The sequence below is a fragment of the Channa argus genome, chromosome 11 (assembly GCF_033026475.1).
Source record: "Channa argus isolate prfri chromosome 11, Channa argus male v1.0, whole genome shotgun sequence".
NCBI lineage: Eukaryota > Metazoa > Chordata > Actinopteri > Anabantiformes > Channidae > Channa > Channa argus.
In genome coordinates, this window is record NC_090207.1 from 5,683,458 (window position 1) to 5,703,143 (window position 19,686).

Below are 19,686 nucleotides of genomic sequence, written 5' to 3' on the forward strand. Positions count from 1 at the left end.
AGTTCTTAGTATGTTAATCGTAGGATTTGTTGTTCTCTGTGATTTAGGGTGAGAATCTATGACCTACGAACTGGCTCCTCTGTCGTTTCCCTGTACGCGCACCACCTAGGTGTCACCTCAGTGCAGACGGATGACTGGAAGATCGTGAGCGGTGGAGGCGAAGGATTGGTGTGTGTGTGGGAGATGAGGATGGGAGCCAAGTTGTGGGAGATGCACAACAGGTGGGATTTCCGTTTCCTCGGCTGAGAGGACGTTTAAACTCTCAGCAAGACTAAAAAAGCCTTTTAGTAACTGAGCTTCTCTGTTTCTGACACTGTACAGTTGGGTTTTGAATTTGAGATTAGCGTTGACACAGTATAAAACCCATAACAATAACCAAGTCATTTCTGTATTAAATGATTAAGACTCCTGTCTCAAATGAATCATAGGTTTATTTCATGGCAACACACACACATTTTTGCAGCACACGCATGATCACACTTAACACCACTAATGTGACTTTATGCACCTTTCAGGCAGACGAGCACATCGTTTTGACTTCAAGAAACATTTGTTAAAAAAAACAAAATGCACAATTTCAAAGGATTTACAGGTAAAAGCATAATTTACTGTTTGTTTATACTTAAAGTGTTATCTGACTTGCAGGCATCCCGTGAGGCACGTACGCTTCAACACCAGCACCTTACTAACCGCCAACATCCCTGATGACAAGTCTCCACGTGGTGCCTGCATTACAGACGATGACCTCACAGCTCACCGCAGGTCAGTTATTTTTCTCCCAAACTCCGTCTTCTCTACATCCCTCTCCCATCTTGTTGCTGCTCGGTTCTCATAAATTCTTTAGGAAAGCTTTGATATTTTGATACATGCATTTTTTTTTTTTTTTTTTTTGCTTTCGTATTAAGAACGATGCCAAGCTCGTTTCCTTAAACGTAAATGTGTAGCAACACCTTGCAGCTTTGCTATGTATGAAGACCAGAAAGAGAGGGACACAGGCTTGGCTTTTTTTTTTTTCCTTCTGTATGGATTTGAAAATGCAAATGCTGCTGAGGTCCTGGTAAGAGGCTTATTGCATTCTGAGCTGTTGCCCCTGTTTTCATTCTTCATGCTAAGCTAAACTCATGGCTATGGTCTAGTAGTTCCAGGTTTACTATATATCAATTATTGCACCTTTCTTCTAAGGGTGAATATTCCCTACAGTACTAATACAACTTTTTCAACTGAGACCATATCTCCCAGACAATTTGCTGCTTTCTGTTGCAAATGTACCTTTGTTGGTGATATGCTGCTTGATAAGTGTAAATTAAAAAACACAGACTTAAGTCAGGTTTTGAAACAATCCCTGTCAGATAAAGTGCCATTTTGCTCCGTTTGAACTACAAAATGATCCATTGCTGCTGCTTAGCATCTTTCTCAAGCCTTCTGTTTCAACAGTTGTCCTAAACTGAAATAAGTGGGTAATGATGTCGTTGACAAATGTTTGTACGCTTCAGACACAGGGGGGTCATCTGCCATTATGACTTCTCTGAGGACGCGTTGTCACAGGACCACATCCTGCCCATCTGTAGGTCTGACTACACTGAGTCTCATGGCTACAACTATAACATTGGTCTGGCGGTGCCTTATGACAGGCTGTCTGGCTCCCATCTATCCCACTGATGTGCTATTGGACTTGGGCAATGAGACGGAAAATATGAACTTTCAACTTTTTAACAGTTCGATTGTCCAAACTGTCTCCTTTTATTGTCAAGTAAAAATCTGTCTTTTTGGAAGGAAATATTTGCCATTTTCAGTGTAAATTCAGCTGACTGGATGTTGTTCATAGTAACAACTTTTAAAAACATTCTTGTAGGATTCATGCATTTTTAATTCATGTTTATCTTCTGGGATTAGAGTCACTACTGCTGTGCCACATCTCAGCAATAAAAAGTGTACTTTCTACCTCATTTACTACATTTCTCATTTTAGTATTTGTGCTGTAATGTTGAACATGTATTTGTTTTATCATGTCATACATGTATTTAGACTAATAATTCATCTTTTCAAATTCAAAGATTTGCCAGTAGTTAAAATAAGTAGAATAGCAGTTGTTGGCTACGTAGTGTGTCGGATAATTAAAACTTTAAAACTGCAGTTACTTTAAAAAGCCATCATTTTGCACAGTTTGTCCTAAACTTTTGTTTTAAATAACTACAAAACAAAAGAAATTAATTTGCATGTATTAAAAGTCAAAAGCTTTACAGAAGAATCAAGACCCTTGGCTGTTGCAGCCCAAACGGTGCTAAGCCGATTTCTGTTTGTGTCCACCAGAAGCAAAGTTGGTTGATTGGACATGTGTAAATACAGTTTCACAATTCATTCTACATGTCCGGACAAGAACCAAGCCATGATCTTTAAAGAACTTATATCTGTAAACCTTTAGGATCAGGTTTCCTTCTAGAGTTAACCTTTAGGTCAAACAAAGTAACCATCCAAGAAGTGGCCAAACCAAAGTAAACTACAACTAACAAAGGTTCAGAAGTCATCTGCAGAGATGGGAGGACCTGCTGGAAGGATGACCAACCAGGTAACACCACATCGATCACCAGAGCTTTATAAAAAGGACGTGGCGTTTAAAGGACTCGATGCATGAGGGAAAAGATTCTGCGGTCAGTTGACAAAACTGAACTTGCCGGACAGAAAGCAGAAAACTGCTCTTCACCTGGCTAATCCTGAACTATGAACTACAAAATGCGGAATTAAGGCCCTGAGAGTTTACGTTTTTGACTTAATACACTTGAAAATATTCCAAAAGCATTTATTTTTCCGTTTTTAACCAATCATGATATGGTTTTTCTCATTTTTAAACTAATTTTACAGCACCATAACATGTGCATAGAGTGAAAGGGTCTGAATAGTTTCTGAACTGACTGTCACTATTCTGGATCTGCAGAGGAATAGCATGTGCCTCCAATCTCATGCTTTGGATGTAAGCAATAACGGATGACTTATGACTCACTTCATTGGACGGGAACCGTAAATATAGGTTACATAAAGATTTGTGGAATAGCTCAGAGAGGTACTGTATGTGTTTCGCTTGCTACTTTTAGGGTCACAATGCCTAAAATAAAAGCTGGGATCGGCACCTCTTACCTGCAAAAAAGTGGACATGATAATTTAAGGATGGATGGAACTTTAGACGTAATCATCTCACTCAGACTACTTCACCGTTTCAGTCTTAAACTGCATGAGCCAGCAGCAGATAGAATTTAGTTTTGCTATAAAAATGTACAGGAGTTATAGTATAGTAGTTATCCCTTCTATCCAAACAATATTGTATAACAAATGTGTTTAGCTGCGTTTCATTTAAGGGCTGATAGTTCTGCTAAAAACAGCAGTAACGTTGGCATTTTGGTTCCGTTAAAACAACTCCTTTAACATGTTGATTTCACACAGCGAATTGGTGTAGTGTTTACATCCAAAAAGCGAATGTACATCCGAGATTCCATTTCGAGCCCTTTTAACATCTGTGGACAAATAGCAAAAGATTGTCATTAGTGAGCTACAAAAATGTATTTATAAAATTTTATTTTTAATATCCTAAAGTAAGAAAATGAGGGCAAACCTGTTCAAAGTGCTCGAATGTTATTCCTCCATAGATTTCATCTGAGCCCTGAAATCCAAAGGAATACGTTGGTTTCTTTCAGATACTATGCGACTGGGAGAATTTATTATAACACATAGTTGTGGTGAGAGACATTACCATCTCGGGCACATTTGTGTTCGCCACTTCCAACATGGCGGCATCTGCTATATCTTTGGCAGCCTCCTGCCCGATGACTTCACTTTTTGACAGAAGCTCCTCTACTACCTTGGATGAGAGTAGAACAGCCTTTTAATACTAAATAGCCTCAAATCTTCAACGTCAGTCTTGTTGCTCAACTGGTTTGATGACTTCTTACCAACGGTTACTAAAGGACTGAAACTGGAAGGACAAGTAGCTTGTCCAGCATTCTCGAGACAACTCCCTTGTATTTAGAAAGCTATTGGATTAATGCAAGCTACTTAAAGGTTTCTTCTGGTCTTGAGCTATGTTTATTAAAGCTCGTCTGACTAATAAAACCACATCTAAAATTGAAATGTTAGTAATTAAACTTTTGAATCACCAGTGTTTCTTACTGCACCATTCTACGAATACTTGAATAAAAACTAGTATAAAAAAATAAAAAATAAAGAAGTTTTCTTTTTATTTCAAAATGTCTTAAAATACGACATCAATGTTTTAATGGCATTTCCATTTCCACACGACAAAAAGAAAAAGTTGAAGAAAACTACTCAGCAAATGCAATTAGTTGTTCATACATTTAAAAAACGTCTTGTATTTTTAACATCTGAAGCTACTGCGCCTCCACGGTTTCACTTATTCTGGCTGACTGTACATCTTCTCCGCACTGTACGACAGCTTGATTCACTGCCATTACGTAGCTTTGTTGCACTTGTTGGGGTGAGACAACTTAAAGCTAAAGGGAATTATGGCTTATGCATTGAACACAGTGTGAAGACAATTTATTTTGCTTAATTCAATCCAATTTACTGATATTAGTTTGACCCCTAGAGAAAAGCTGGTAAGCAAATCATAAGGAAAAATCATAGATGCAGTTGAAAGCTCTTACAAAGTTAGAAAGTGGATTTTGATTGAGGGTTTTTTTTTTAAACCAAATTGCAGTTTTGAATGTTTAGTATTAACTTTTCCACACATTTGCTTAATGGTGTCTACACTTAAAAGCCAAGGAAACTCTTCAATACTGCTAATTTGTAATACAGGCTAATAAATAATTAAATATGAAATTAGGACTTATATCCAGTACTCCATAACACAATTATATTTTTAAAGAAAGCTTTATGATAAAGTGTAAAAAGAACCTCAGAGGATGTCTTACCTTCCTGTACTCCTCCAGAGTGATGGTGCCATCATTGTCTGTGTCATGCATGTTGAACAGGACTGAAAACACAGAGCGGACTGATTAGCCTGATTTCAGAGGAAGTTTTTAAATCATCAAATCAAGAGATGTTGCTAATACACCAGAGGATATTGAAATTAGATGAAGGATTCAAGAGATTCAAAAATAAAATCGGTACCAGTAAAACTAAACTACACTACAAATGTTTTAAACAATACTTAAACAGCAGCTAATGTTTGTAGGGTTTTGTCTAGTAATTATTAAAAAGTATGGGTAATAAAAAAACAAAAACAAAAAAACAGCTCATTTAGAGAATGTAAAGTTATATTACGCCATGTTTACTGTTGAGGGACGCGGGTATGATAAGTGGTTTGAACATTAAATAGCTAGACTGGTTATCCGATATCTGTAATTCAATTCCTCCCAGTCCGAAAGAACATTTCAGATATCTGCGATGACAAATGTCATTTTAGATATCGATAGCGTCACTGCTCCTAGGACAAATGATGTCACTTTTGCCCTTCATTCATTTCAGATATCTACAACATAATTTTAGAAATGATTTATCCAAAATGATTGCTAAATGCAATTTATATGCAAAATATATTGTGGATCTCTTTTTTTCCCCTTCTCTTTTTTAATACTATGATTTCTTTTGCAGATATCCTAAGTATTCTTTTAGGATTCCTAAAATGAAATTGTTGAAATTTAAAAAATGGGATGACGTGAAGATGGGGAAAAGAATAAAAAAATAAAAGCCCCTAACAGGTAATGTTGCCACGGTGTACTTTCTATTTAGTATCTGCATCTGCAAATAAATATAACACTGTAGCGGAGTATAATGTGCAATATTTCAATCTGAAATATAGTGAAGTAACATAAAATTGATATATTCCAGTTAAGTACCTCAAAATTGTTGTAAGCAGACAAGTAAATGTAGTTACTTACACCACTGTTAAAATATGAATTATTTGCATTGATATGTAGTCTTCAAAATCCACTCCTGTGCCGAACTTTGGTGAAAACTAGAATATTATCTATGTAAAAGTACAAGTAGAAGTTCTGCTTTCAAGATATAACCAAAGTAAGAATGCAGAATTATTAGCAATACAATATACTTTATATTCCAAAGGTTTCCAGTAAATTGTTAAGTAAAAGTATCAAAGGGTATATTAGGTTAGTTGTTAATTAATTTAGTTTTTTAAATTAGAGATAAGGGGTCAGAATTTAAAAAGGTTGAATACTGCTGGTTTGTTGTTGATACGTTGTATTTTAACCATATCATTTAGTGAAAATCAAAACTGTTTAGAAACTGGTAACTACTGTGGAGATAGATCAACACAAAGTGGGACATAATTGTGAGGTACAAATAAAAGGATAAATGGTTTTCAAATTATTTTACAAATAAATACCTGAAAAGTGTGGCGTGCATTTGTATTCTGCCCCCCTGAGTCGATACTTTCTAAAACCACCTTTTGCTGCAATTACAGCTGAAAGTCTTTTGGCGTATGACTAACAGCTTTGCACATCTAAAGAATCAAATTTCAGTCAGATTGGATGGAGAGCATCTCAACAGCAATTTACAAGTCTTGCCACAGAAGGTGTGGACTTTGACTGCGTCATTCACATGGCCTGTGGAGACACAGGCCATGTGAAGGACATAGTTGTCCTGTGGACAGATTGTCCCACCCGACCTGCAGGTCTCTGCAGCTCCTCCAGAGTTACCATGGGCCTCTTGGCCTCTTCTCCACAACTTTATCCCTGACCTGTCTGGTGTGTTCCTGGGACTTTATGATGCTGTTTGTTCACTAATGTTCTCTAACAAACCTCAGCTGTATTTATACTTTTAAATTACACACAGGTAGAGTCTATTTACTATTTGGGAGACTACTGAAGGCAACTGGTTCGAAGGCAACTGGTTCCACTGGATTTTAGTTAGTGGTATCAGAGTGAAGGGGGCTGAATACAAATGCACGACACACTTTTCAGATGTTTATTTGTAAAACATTTTGAAAAAGTTTATAATTTTCCTTTGACTTCCCACCTGGTGGGGTGGGATTCAAACCAACGGCCTTCTGCATCCCAGCCCAATGCCCTACCACTGAGCCAACCCTCAAGTACATATTCTACAAAACTTTACCTACGTAAAATACTCTACACTTAAAAGCCTAAAGCAGCATCCTCATGCTTTGTCGTTATCCCACGATGGTGGAGGGAGCTACCAAACTCTGCCCCCTCAGCAAACTCACTCCCAATATTTAAAAAACTATTTTTCTTTTCTGCTGTTTCTTGCACTTGCATCTCATGAAATGTAAACACTTCTCTGATAGGAGTTTGCTTAGCTGATCACCTGATCTTGCTTTTCGGAAAATGTGGGATACTGATGGAAAATGATGAGATCGACAGGTAAGAATTGTAAATGAAATGTGTACTCACAGCGAAGCTTCTCCTTTCTCACAGTTTCTTTCTCCCCCTCTGTCATGTTGGAAGCTGGGGGGCGAAAGTGGGACATGACCATGACGAACTGCTCAAACCCAATTTCCTCATAGGAGCCCACCTCATTCTCATGCTGGTTCCTGTGTCAAAGACAAAATACATTTTCTTCACAAAGTTTTCATAATGAATTAAAACAATGGGGCTTTTTTTTAAAAAAAGTCTCTAACCCACATGCTGTGTATTATAAAAAGGTACAAAAAGACCCCACAAAAGACGACAAAACAAAAAGTGGAAAACTTCTCTGCTTTGCCCTGCTTGTGAACAAACGTCACTTGCACTCACATATATGTGTATTTAACAGACCATATCATTGTTTGGCGTCTTGGGCTGAGGCTTTTCAATGCGTCTTAATGTCAACAAAGTCTCCTGATAGCAATAAAACCTGTTTTGACTGAAACCCACCCACCCACCAACTAACCCGCAGTTTGCATGACATTGTTTTCCTTCCCATGCTTAAACACAAGTGAAGCTCTGAACATCGAGGGTTTCATTACACCATTTAAAACATTCCAAGCTTTAATTGACTTTGAAAGGGTTTGTTTAGCATTAGTTTTAAATAGATAAGGTGATTCACACACAGAGCACATTTAATGGGTTGGGGCCTTCCAGTGAGCTTCATCTTGCGTTTGTAAGTTAGGCCAGAGGCCAGTTAGCTCAGCTCAAACCAGCAGATAGTCAAGTGTAGCCAAAGGCAAAGAAAGCCTGTCTGTGCAGATTCATATCCATACGAAACCGAGGTTTTTTTATTGGTGCCAAGCTAAGATGCTGCTGGAAGTAGCCTTACACATTTAGCACAAAGATTACTCATTTCAGCAAGAAAGCAAATAACCGGAGTGTGTGTTTACAAAAAGGGTCAAATTATTCTTTAAAAATGAGAATTTAATTCACAATATGAAAATTCAACTTGAGCATAAACAAAAACTGTGTTACCATTTTCACAGCCTTGGATCAATAATCTGTGGGCAAGAAGGAGTCTGCTTAAAAGACAAGATCCGATACTTAGCCGGAGAATACTGATTTGGTTTATATTGTGGGAAAATAAAAGCTTTCTTTACCAAGAGTTAGATGGGAACACTGACACCCTAGTTACTACAGTAAGTTAGAGAGACAAACGTAGCCTAGTTAACAAAAACTATTTATTTAAAAAAAAAAAAAAAAACACCATGGTCACTAAATAACATCAATATATAAACCAAAAAGTAACAATAAATTATGATTAGCTGGCTCTTTTGCCATTTTTACTTGTTTGTGCTGAACCTGAAGCAACAATATGTAGTTTTTAGGAAACAAGGTCACAGGAATCACACATGGAAAATGCTACAGAACTTGCCCTTCAAGAAACTATTTACCTCCGCTAATCTTTTGAAGGGTGGAGCCTCGTTAAACAAAACAACCACCAAAAAGCAAATCTCTGCACCGTTTTTTTAAAAGTAGCTCATTAGAAGAACGTTTATTTCTTTAATTTATAGTGTAGAGAAAAAAAAGAACACTAGTGGCTCATGTAAAGATGATTTCTTTGCTACTTTTACATCTTTTGTAAATACGGGAAATAATTCATGGCAACAGCAGATAATGGCTGTTTTCAGTATTTTAATATTTACCACAGAACTGTCACTAAACAAATAATAGCTTTATTGCTAAATTAAAAAAAGTCTGATGTTTATTTCTGACAATTCGATGTTTCTAGTATTTTTAAAATAATATCATGATATGCTCATGATATATTAACTGAAAGGGTGAATAGCCGGAGGATAAAACAGGCAGAAGAAGAATGAGCTGGGACCCACCTTTTATCGAAGAATGCTTCAATAATTTGAGTTCGGATGGGATTGTAGGCGAGGGCCGGGATCTTGTCCAACTTCTCTCGACTGCAATGAGACAGTAGAATTTCCATCATCATAAAACTGATACTAATGAAGTGATGACAAGGTTTTACAAAAAGAAAAAAAAGTGAATTCACGTGGACAGTTTTTCTGTACAACTTTGGATCCCAGGTCCTTTTTAAAGGGGAAAGAACTTGGGCCACTTCAGTGTGTTTACACGAGTGAGCCTTGGTCTACAACCTCAGCTCAGTGTGTGATGCACTGACATGCTTTATTGGTGGCGACATTAGTTCTGTGTCAGAGGCGCCAGAAATATCCAGGGTTCATCACCAGTCACCTTGCAGGTAGTATTTCATTTTTTGGTAGCACTCCTATGGCCAAAGTATCGCGTTGCTAAAAATCAAATGCGGCAACACATTCGGTTTCTTTTTACCTTATTGTCTCTTTATTCTCACTCAGGTGCTCGAATCTGTTGTGGAGGTTTTTGATCTGCTCCAGTGAAACTGAAAAGAAACATCGACATGGCCTGTTACTTTACAACCATCATCTGGCATCAATTGTTTGTTAGGGATATTTAACATACAGTCAAATAGTTAGAAACAAAAACGGATGATGATACTGTGCATTACTGAGAGATTTATATCATATGTGATTGGGAGCAGCTCTATTATAACAGATGAATGGAAACATGCGTTGCGTTTAGGTGCCGTTTCAGAGGGTTTCTTGAATGATTAACTCAGTGTGTGCACTAATGACTTCACACCTAAAAAGGTTTAAACACTATACTATGGCCCCATATCAAGGTGGGACCCGCATTTTTCGAGTGTTTTGGTAAACACTGATGTTTCTTTTGATCTTGGCTCCTAAATGGTTGTTTGCAGTAGCAACCGCTGCTCAGCTGAGGAGTGTGCGCGAAAAGATTGCAGCTTCACGTAGAGACACAATGGGTGTTATTAAACGGGCGAGACCAACATATGCAATTCAGTTACACAATGACCTGCAACACAAATCTGTGGTCCGTGCTCTACAAGCGAGGCCCCGAACAGTTCAAAGTGTCAGTCATAAAGCATCAATAAAGTTGGGATCAGTTTGTAATGAGACTTTATTCCTAGACTGTACATGCCACTGCATGCAAAGGCTTTGCAGGAGGAACTTGGCCCAATCTAAATATAGCTCTGCAGACTTCTGTTATTTCTGCCTGTTTGGTTTATTTCCGTATTGAACTTTTCCTTCATCACCTCGGATTTAAATAGAATAAGGTGTTTAATAAGAGTCGCTGGGCAAACTTAAGCCCAATTATCATACATTGGGATCGAAAGATAAAAACATAATAATAATAAATTAAAAAAAAGAGACTAATCCTGGTTTGAGTGTTGCCATTTATGATACGAACGTTACATTATAGCATCTATAATTTACTTTGCAAATAGTAATTAGCATAAAGAAGTATCAACAAAAACAAATGCAAATAAAATAAAATAAAAGTATTTCCGGGGTAAACAGTGTTATTTGGATGGTTATTGTAAAAAAAACAAAACAAAAACAAAAACAAGTGTCGTCTGATAGCGGTGTATAAAAACTACTGGGTGTCGCAGTTAATCACAAACGGGCACATTTGATGCTAAATCCCTTTACTTCCTTCACCGATATCAGCAGCATTTGATTAAATCAAATCAAATCAAATCAAAGAACAAACTTGGGACCTGTCCGTATGCCGTCAGATCACCGTCATGTCCTTAAGGACGCAAACCTGTCGCTGCGACCTGAAACACGGCGATCACAGCGCTGTACACCGAAACGACAGTTCCACTGTAACCTAGATACGTTCCTGGTGAGGAATCTTCCTACTTACAGCCGGTTTTGCCCATCAGGTCGTGGTACTTGTGCTCGTAGCTCGTCTGCCAAGCTCCCATCGCTGCTGCTCCGCCGCTGCGTCCAGGCGCACTATGGGGTTGGACTGGCTCCACTTATTCGGTCTTTATCACGCTCCTGTCGGCGGATCGATGCAACTGTGCTCTGCTCCTGGCGTCCTGGAAACATCTGGCATCCTCAAGGTCCTAAACCCACTGGATAAAGTACCTGCTGTCTCCCCGTTTGCTGGTCAGTGTTGACTATTACAACAATAAAGCGGTGAAAATGGTCATTTCAGTTCAGCAAAATAGACCAAAGAAGTTGGTAAAATTTGTGAAATGTTTTATTTCCTCAACTCCTTGTTTATTCCATTTTTGTTTTTCCAATAACATCTCATGAAGGAAATACAATATATGAAAAAAAACAAACTCTATATGAAAGTCAAACTTTCATAAAGCACATGAAACGTGATTAAACGCTGATTTAAAAGTAAAATGAGTTTAAGTATTTTCTGTGCAATTTTATTTTTCTGTGGCACTGTAACTGGGGTCCTAAACTAGGGGCTGTTTGACTGGTGCTGGGTGCGGGGGAGAAGGGTTAGAGAGCTGTGGGTACGGGCGCATTCCTCAGTTTTAGGGAAAGGGGGCTTTACAACACCTGGATACCCATTGTGAATTTACCCATCCACATAACTGCTTACTAATTTATTATTTTTTTAATCTCCAAACTCAACCATGACATAGCTGGATTTAAATATTGGTGTCTTTGGTTGTGAGAAAGGCATCCTCTGGGCAGTAACATTACATATTTTAAACTTTGTTTTCAGAACAAATACAGTGTGACATTTGGAGATGTAGGTGTAACACTTTACTGTGTTTCTGGATTTAAAAAAAAAATAAAAAAAAAAAAAGTCTCCTTTCCAGATATTTCAGAAATGTTCAAAAATTCAAGACCTCCAGATAAACCTGATTGTGGTTTGAAACCACATTTGTCAATCGTTCTTAATTACGTTTTTGAAAGTACTGTAAACTGGTTGTTTTCTTGAAAAAACAAAAAAAACCAAATAAACAAAAACAAACTCTATATCACACACGCGTTGTGTATATTATATGCTACAATGCAACAGCTAAGTGGATTGTGAACTGAGAATGGGTGACCAGTAATTAATCGGTTTGCCCGGATTGGCAGGGTGTTGGATGCAGCTACATGTTCATGGTTTGATGGCTGTTTTGGTCCATGGCAGGAACCTGCTCTCGGTTTCCAGAGCCAGGCGTCAGACTATGATAGAGCTCCTGCACCGTACCCAGGGTTTCATCCATGTCCTCTGGGTATCGTGTCTGCAGTTCTTCGTTGGCAACATAGTGGGTGTCAGCAAACTCAGAGAAGTAGCGACCCACCTCCTGGTGACCGATCTCGAGAGGGTCTGAGTGTGGCTCCAGGTTTTCTGAAGAAAAAAAAATAAAAATTAAAAGAGAAAATTCATGCAGTATAGTCCCATTATAACCATACATATGAAACCATCAAACTCACCAAATCAGAACATTCAGTTTATCAGGAAAATGTCAAATGTCATTTATTAAAAGCATCATCGCTTGGTGCCATCAGTCCCTGCAAAGCAGACTGAGCAGCAGGGGATTAATTAATACAAATCCCCTCAATGGGTTTGTATAGAGCAGAGCCCACAGGTGAACATTGAGGTGGTGGAGTTAGATAACATGAACAAACAATGAAAGCTGTGTTGTAGCAGCAACAGCAGACTGACCAGCACAGGGCACTTAGTCAGCCTAACAGGGAGGAGATTAGGTGGGATATATGTTATAAAAGGGTGATAAAGCACTGAGGAAGTATCTCCAACTAGCTTGCAGACATCAATCTTTAAAAAAACAAAACATGTTATTGTTACATCTGATATATACTTGTGTGAGAACTTGAACTCTCATTATTTGTGCCAATTACTTCCTCTTCAGACCCCTGCTCCATCTTTAGCTGGAGGCACCAGCACCCACCATTCCTTAACCGACTCCTGTACTCAGTCTACAGTACATGTGCCCCATCCACATCTTCAACAACCACCAGTGTCCAGACTCTATGGAGAGGATGTTCCTGTTTTCTCAACCTGACTTCCCCTTTTATAAAACTTAAATCTCAAAGGAGTCTAATTGCCAAAGACAAGTTTCACGTCTGCTTTTTCTAAAATAAATATAAAAGTGAATTTTCATGACAAATCATGTTTGTTTTTGCAACTGAAAAAATGTACAGTACGTATATTTATCATGACTTTTTAAAAACCCATCGCACGACCTGCAAACATTTGTTCACCGTAAGAAATTTTTTTTAATAAACACCATGCTGGCGTATATGAGAAATACCCTGTGCTGCATAGCGGCATGTTCCGTCTTGTACGAGGACATTGTAGAAAGGTTGGCTGGCCCCACTGGACAACTGGTTGACCCTCATGGTGGTGATCCACTCCTGGCTCATGGTGCATTTCGGATCCCAGCCGTAGATCACACAGTTATAACCCGACCTGAGGGGGAGGAGGTGGAACAGCACAGACACGCTGGAGTCCTCTACAGGGATACAGTGTCTTAACAAAGGGATTTAGGCTTTTGTCAAACCTTCAAGGGTGACCCACCTCTTGTGTTTCATGATGAGGCCGACTGAATATTGAACCCGCAGGTGTTCTGGAGCACTGCGTTTCTTCACCTCAGGTGTCACAGGATGTTTCTTTTGCTGGATGTGCTCCAGTGTGTGCTGGACCAGATAACCCACTGCCCCATGCTGGGAGGGATCCAGCGCCTGAATATGCTGCAGGATGTCTAGCACCTGAGATGGTGAACAAACATCAATGGACTATGTTTGTAGGAAACATCTGACCTCTGATATCACAGCGACTTGTGGTAGATTTAAATACTGTGCAAGAGCAGAATAGTTTGTGTTGCGTACTGTCTGGGATTTTGTATTTGTTAATTACTTCTGAATTGACACTACAGAATCTGTGCAAAACACAAAACCAGTAGACTCAGTGTAATAATGGCTGGGTCAATATCAGCTTTGCTCTAAAACACAGCTTGTGCGCACTGACCTTTTCTGGCCAGATGCCCAGGTGGAAGTAGAGGCGGGCCTGCAGTAGCAGGTACTGCACGTTATCTGGGTGGATAGTGAGGTAGAGATCCAAAGAGTCTCTCAGCAGTTGGTAGGATTTTTCATTGCCCTCCCTGAAAGAACAGGAAATGTAATTCAGCCAGCAGATTGCATGAATTTATTAATTTAATTCGAGCAGCCAATACATTTAACCTAATAGTTTATTCAGTTCGAGATCTCGGCTTTGCAGCTTGGATAGACAACGGGATACATTCAAATGCTAATACTATCTAAAAACTATAATATCTTCCATGTTTACTAATCTCTGTGACTACAATAAACAGTCATACGTTATCCATCGATCTAGTATCAGCCCTTATTCATTTCTTTGGTCTAGTCTAGTCGAAGACCTTCAGCAGTGGCGGTCAGGTGCCCGGTTTTACATACCCTCTTTTGCCAATGTTAAGCAGGTTTCCCACCATCCTGAGCAGCACCTCTGTGGTGCTGATGGCACTGTAGTAATCTGCCGTCACCTGGTGGCCAATGAGATACTCGCACTCCTTGGCAGTCAGCTGCTTGCCTTTACCAAAGGCATCAATGTAGACAAAGTCATAGATGTCCTCACTCCTGCAGGAGCAAATAAATCTAGTAGGTAAACATAAACTGAGTATCTACTTTTAGTAATTAATTATGAGTGTGCAACAAAGATGACAAGTTATTACTATTATTATTATTATTATTTAGCACTTCTGGGGAAACCATCTACTATGTAGAAGACAGCTTAAGTCCCTCAAAACATTTCCAGAGAGTTAAGAGCTTCATTTTAAACCTTACCCTCTTGGTTTTTGGCACCAGCGCAGCAGGAAGTGATTTGGAAAGTTGACAGGTTCCAGTTGAACACACAACTTTCGGGCCAATGTCATGTAGAGAACAGAGAGACTTATGGGAATACCCGTACGGCGTAGTAGCACCTACAAAAATAAAAAGAACGGTCCAGACAGGTTTGTGAAATATTCCAAAATGAACACAGTTTCGATATTAATGACAAAACTTAAATCCATATTTCACTGGAGATCTACCTGGTGGATGTAAGAGTTGAGGGGATTGTAGTAGTCAAACTCATTGCCTTTGTATTGAAGTTGCTCATATAAAACTGAGTTTACAGCACCGAGCACTTGCCTCTGGAGCTCAAAGTCCTCTACAACAAACTTTTCACCTGTGTCACACACACACACACAAATAAAATCAAACTTTCATAGAAACCACCTCCATAACTTATCTTATGGGGGAGGGGTCTTGTTGACACCTCCCACAACAGACTGCAGACTCCCAAACAGCACTGGCATCAGTACAGATACGCTTCCTTTAGAAAAGTGGCGAGCCTTGTTTTTAAACAGCCAGAGAAGAAGGTCAAACCAGCTATGTCACAAGCTTGATACAAAACGGCACCTCGCATATATCTGCGAGATGCCAAATCTTGATGTCACTTCTAGTTTTCAAAGCCCACCTTGAGCAATTCGCAGACTAGGGTGAGACGGGTTCTTGATTCGCAGCATCTTCTTCACTTTCTCTGTGATCTCATCCAGCTGGGAAGATATACTGTCCAACGTGACATCAGCCAGTGGGTTACAATACTGATCCACCAGTACAGCACCTAGTGTGAAAGGTGAGACCAAGAGAGGACATGCATGAGGTACTGATACTTAATGCTGCTTAATAACAGGGCACAGTGAATAATAAGTTTGGCTGACAAGTCTGTATTTTTTGCCTTCTAGAGATGATTGTTGATCTGCAGGCTGCTCCAGGAAGGTTTTCAGACTCCTCAGAATGTTCTGTTGTCTCAGGAAGTAAAGGATTTTCTTTGCATAGTACTTCAAGGTTAAGCTTTTCCTAATGATAAATAAACAATGGTGAAACAATTGTCCAAGAATGAGAATGTGCAACACAGCAGAAGCTTTAATAGTTACAGAGGTCTCAGTGTAGATTAACATGTTCAATTCTGCGTGTGTAGTATGAGGATTCAACTGGGCACAGCGTTTCTCTCACCTCTTGTCAGAGCTGAGTATGAAGAGAAGCTCATCTTCACAGAAGTGCTCTGGCATTCCGAGTGACTCAATCTCTGCAAAGCTATCTCCCAGCACCTGGCCAACGCAAGGCTGAGTTACAGATCTCGGTGTTAGTTTGGAACATCGAAAACTTACATTTTCATGCACAAAATTACAGCCACAGAACAGATCAGCCAGCTTGCAGAAGAGAAATGACAATCATTTTTTTAATTCAGCTTGTGCAGATGTAATGCAACCACAGGGCGACGCAAGCCCCTGTCTTCTTGTGCCAGTCCCAAGTCTGGATAAATGCAGAGGGTTGTGTCAGAAAAGGCATCCAAAGTAACACATATCCCAAATTACACATGCAAATCATGACTTCCACACCGAATCTGACTTCCATACCGGAGCGGTTGCAGCCCGGGTTAACAATGACCACTACTGGGGCTGTTGAGCTACAGGGTGCCGGTGGAAATTGGGCTACTGTTGGTGGGAGAAGGAGAGTTCATAGGCAGAGAGAGAAGAGGAAAGCCAAGAGTGTAGGACTGACAGTAGGGGCTTTGAATGTTGGCACTATGACAGGGAAGGCTAGAGAGTTGGTCGACATGATGCAGAGAAGGAAGGTGGATATATTGTGTGTCCAGGAGACCAGGGGGAAAGGTAGCAAGGCTAGAAACTGAAGTGACTCAGATGAAGTGATGCAGAGCATCCCCAGAGGGGAGGACATGTTGGTGAAGGGAACAGAGGTTATGAAAATGGGATGGACAGGTTTAGTCATCAGGGCAGGAACACAGAGGAACAGATGGTGGTAGACTTTGCAAAAAGAATGGAAAAGTAGTGAAAACTTTCTTCCTGAAGAGGCAGGAACATAAGGTGACAAATAGAAGCAAGTAGAAGCACTCAGGTGGACTACATCTTGTGTCGACATTGTAATCTGAAAGAGATCAGTGACAGCAAAGTAGGGGAGAGTGTAGCCAGACAACACAGGATGGTGGTGTTTAAAATGACTCTGGTAGTGAGGAAGATGAATAGGACTAAGGCAGAGAAGAGGACAAAGCGATGGAAGTTGAAAAAGAAAGAATGTTTCTAGGAGAAGCTGAGCCAGCATCTAGGTGGATAGCAGGTCCTTCCAGATGACTGGAAAACTATAGCTAATGTGATCAGGGAGACAGGTAGGAGGGTACTCGGTGTGTCATCGGGAAAGAGGAAAGTGGACAAGGAGACTTGGTGGTGGAACGAGGAAGTTCAGCAGTGTATACAGAGAAAGAGTTTAGCTAAGAAGAAGTGGGACACAGAGGACTGAAGAGAGTAGACAGGACGTGAAGGTGAAGGTAGAGGTGGCAAAGGCCAAACAAAGAGCATATGAGGACTTGTATGCTACGTTGGACACCAAGGAGGGAGAGGTGGATTTGTACAGGTCGGTGAGGCAGAGAGATAAGGATGGGAAGAATGTGCAGCAGATTAATGTGATTAAAGATAAGGATGAAAATGTATTGACAGAGGCCAGAAGTGTGATGGGAAGATTCTGAGATTCTTTTTGGGAGTGACGAGGATGGACAGGATAAGGAATGAGGACATCAGAGGGACAGCTCACGTTAGATATTTTGGAGATAAAGTCAGTGAGGCCAGATTGAGGTGGTTTGGACATGTTCAGAGAAGAAACTGAATATATTGGTAGAAGGATGCTGAGGTTGGAGCTGCCAGGCAGGAGGTCTAGAGGAAGAGCAAAGAGGAGATTTCTGGATGTAGTGAGAGAGGACATGAAGTTAGTTGGTGTGAGTGAAGAGGATGCAGAGGACAGGGTTAGATGGAGGCACATCATTCGCTGTAGTGGCTCCTAAAAGGGAACAGCCGAAAAGAAAAGAAGATGAAGCTTGAACGGATGTGAAGCAAAACGTTTCTAATTCAAAAAAAATTGCAGAGGAATGTTTGTCACATCTATTTAAGCAAGGCTAACGGAACAACACTGTTAAAAATAACGTTCTTGATTACAAATGGATTACTTACAACTTCTGTGAAGAACCGCTTTGAGATTGATTCCACGGTCCTTTGTATTTGTATACCGACTCTATGTCGCGTTTTGTATTCTCTGAGCCAGTCGCAACTCTCATTCTGACGGTAAAACCTCTGCAGTCTGGGCCATCTGTTGATGAAGACAGTAAAACTGTTACATCAGAAATACTTTTGGGTAATGTATAAACACATAACCACAAGTAGTCAATACCACCTTTTCTTTTTGCACAGAGGAAACCAATTATGAGGGTAACAGCCAAGTCAGTCAGGAGGGGAGCTTGGCAGGAGCTGCACTCTCCTGCAGTTCAAAGGCTACTGTATAACGTTGAGCTAATGTAAAACTCAAGGTCACACAAATTCATTTTTGGGTGTTTTAAATAAAATTGTATGCAAGTATTAACTGGAAAAAGATTAAAATGTCAAGACTTCCAAGCTTTGAAGCTCTGCAGAGTAGAAGCTTCTCACTGACTCTGCACAAGGGTTAATTTGGTGCATCATCAGAATGTCAATGGCTGCCTGTTGGCAGCATGAACCTGCGAACTAGTCTTGAAATAGTCAATTTAGAGCAAAACAAATGAAAAAGTAAACGGGGTCTTGTTTCAGCAGAGACTTGTGAAAGACCTCCAAAGGGCTAAGCTGCCACGAAATACCACAAGTAAAAATCATAGCACCTGCGTTTGTACTGGTGTCCCCACACCTTCCCCCTCCCATGGCAGACGTCGTGCAGTCGTTTGCAGCAGCAGGAAACGTTACAAATGTCGACATTTTTAAGAACAGGGCAGCACAGGATGTGTTCGAGCAATTCAGTCGGCAGGTCGGTCAGTATTTTGGTTTGGGGCTCAGAAGTAATCCCATTTAGACTTGGTTGTCCCTCTCCACATACAAACGTAGCCATCTTTACTGTTTACCCCGATTACATCATTGCCCAGGTCCCGCCCCTTTATGGCGCAGGGGGCAGGGCCAGGGGCGGGGCATGAACACAGGAGTGTAAAGTGATTGGTTATGCGGTTAGGAGAAAAAAGGTAGCAACGCTGCCTTCAGGCTTCCTCAGACACTTGATTTTTTTAAAAAAAAGGAAATAAAATGCATTTTGGAATGTATAGTGTATAGTAGTGGAAGCTAACTTATTACATTTACCCATATACTGTATTATTTCGAGGTGCCTGAAAATTGTGATTTTATTTTATACTCCAATATAAAGAGAAATATGGTGGTTTTAACCGCAACCTTTGATGTGCAAATCCTGAAATGTATCTATCTAATACATTATGATGTATTATTATGGGTTAAGCCAAATGTATTAATAAGTACTGTAGGGCTTAACAGTTGCATCAATATTTTACATATAATAAAAAAATATTTAATACATATTGTACAACAACAGGCTATTCTACTATAAAAATATAAATACTACTTTTACTTTTGATACTTGAT

General features: G+C 39.7%; 3 protein-coding genes across 5 annotated transcripts in view; 1 reads left to right on the forward strand and 2 right to left on the reverse strand.

The window, feature by feature from the left end:
• fbxw8 (F-box and WD repeat domain containing 8) overlaps positions 1–1,946 on the forward strand; it is a 19,646-nt gene extending 17,700 nt beyond the window's left edge. Inside the window, exons 9-11 of the mRNA XM_067521015.1 lie at positions 48–221; positions 646–762; positions 1,494–1,946. Coding sequence (XP_067377116.1) covers positions 48–221; positions 646–762; positions 1,494–1,659 — 457 coding nt within the window. The 3' untranslated portion in view covers positions 1,660–1,946. The remainder of the gene's footprint in view (positions 1–47; positions 222–645; positions 763–1,493) is intronic.
• On the reverse strand, positions 414–11,324 carry tesca (tescalcin a). The gene is made up of 8 exons (XM_067521024.1): positions 11,112–11,324; positions 9,693–9,762; positions 9,224–9,304; positions 7,377–7,516; positions 4,920–4,981; positions 3,743–3,850; positions 3,605–3,652; positions 414–3,506 (listed from the first exon to the last, which is right to left on the reverse strand). The coding sequence occupies exons 1-8, from the start codon at positions 11,170–11,172 to the stop codon at positions 3,414–3,416; spliced, it is 663 nt and encodes a 220-aa protein (XP_067377125.1). The 5' UTR covers positions 11,173–11,324; the 3' UTR covers positions 414–3,413.
• A 111-nt stretch (positions 11,325–11,435) lies between these two features.
• On the reverse strand, positions 11,436–19,174 carry fbxo21 (F-box protein 21). Of its 3 annotated transcripts, XR_010915541.1 has the most exons (13): positions 18,924–19,174; positions 18,247–18,382; positions 16,241–16,350; positions 15,963–16,084; positions 15,702–15,848; positions 15,274–15,410; positions 15,029–15,165; positions 14,642–14,821; positions 14,196–14,328; positions 13,746–13,936; positions 13,480–13,637; positions 12,641–12,730; positions 12,416–12,554 (listed from the first exon to the last, which is right to left on the reverse strand). XR_010915541.1 is itself a non-coding variant. In XM_067521018.1 (12 exons), exons 1-12 carry the CDS (start codon positions 19,145–19,147, stop codon positions 12,313–12,315), a joined length of 1,902 nt encoding a protein of 633 aa, XP_067377119.1. In that variant the 5' UTR covers positions 19,148–19,174; the 3' UTR covers positions 11,436–12,312. The 3 variants fall into 3 exon arrangements, 2 of the variants coding, with proteins under 2 accessions (XP_067377119.1, XP_067377118.1); XM_067521018.1 differs by lacking the exon at positions 12,641–12,730 and having other exon boundaries at positions 11,436–12,554; positions 16,241–16,335; XM_067521017.1 differs by lacking the exon at positions 12,641–12,730 and having other exon boundaries at positions 11,436–12,554.
• Between the last annotated feature and the right edge of the window lie 512 nt (positions 19,175–19,686).

What these genes read in the sequence shown, in the direction of transcription:
- tesca (XM_067521024.1), bottom strand. Translation starts at nt 11,172, where the DNA reads ATGGGAGCTTGGCAGACGAGCTACGAGCACAAGTACCACGACCTGATG. An exon ending in CCTGATGGGCAAAACCGGCT is followed by an intron (nt 9,763 to 11,111) that starts GTAAGTAGGAAG and finishes GTTTCTTTTCAG; the next exon opens with TTTCACTGGAGCAGATCAAA. An exon ending in CATTCGAGCACTTTGAACAG is followed by an intron (nt 3,507 to 3,604) that starts GTTTGCCCTCAT and finishes ATTTGTCCACAG; the next exon opens with ATGTTAAAAGGGCTCGAAAT.
- fbxo21 (XM_067521017.1), bottom strand. Translation starts at nt 19,147, where the DNA reads ATGGCTACGTTTGTATGTGGAGAGGGACAACCAAGTCTAAATGGGATT. An exon ending in TCAACTCTTACATCCACCAG is followed by an intron (nt 15,166 to 15,273) that starts GTAGATCTCCAG and finishes TTATTTTTGTAG; the next exon opens with GTGCTACTACGCCGTACGGG. An exon ending in ATGCCGCTATGCAGCACAGG is followed by an intron (nt 12,555 to 13,479) that starts GTATTTCTCATA and finishes TTTTTTCTTCAG; the next exon opens with AAAACCTGGAGCCACACTCA.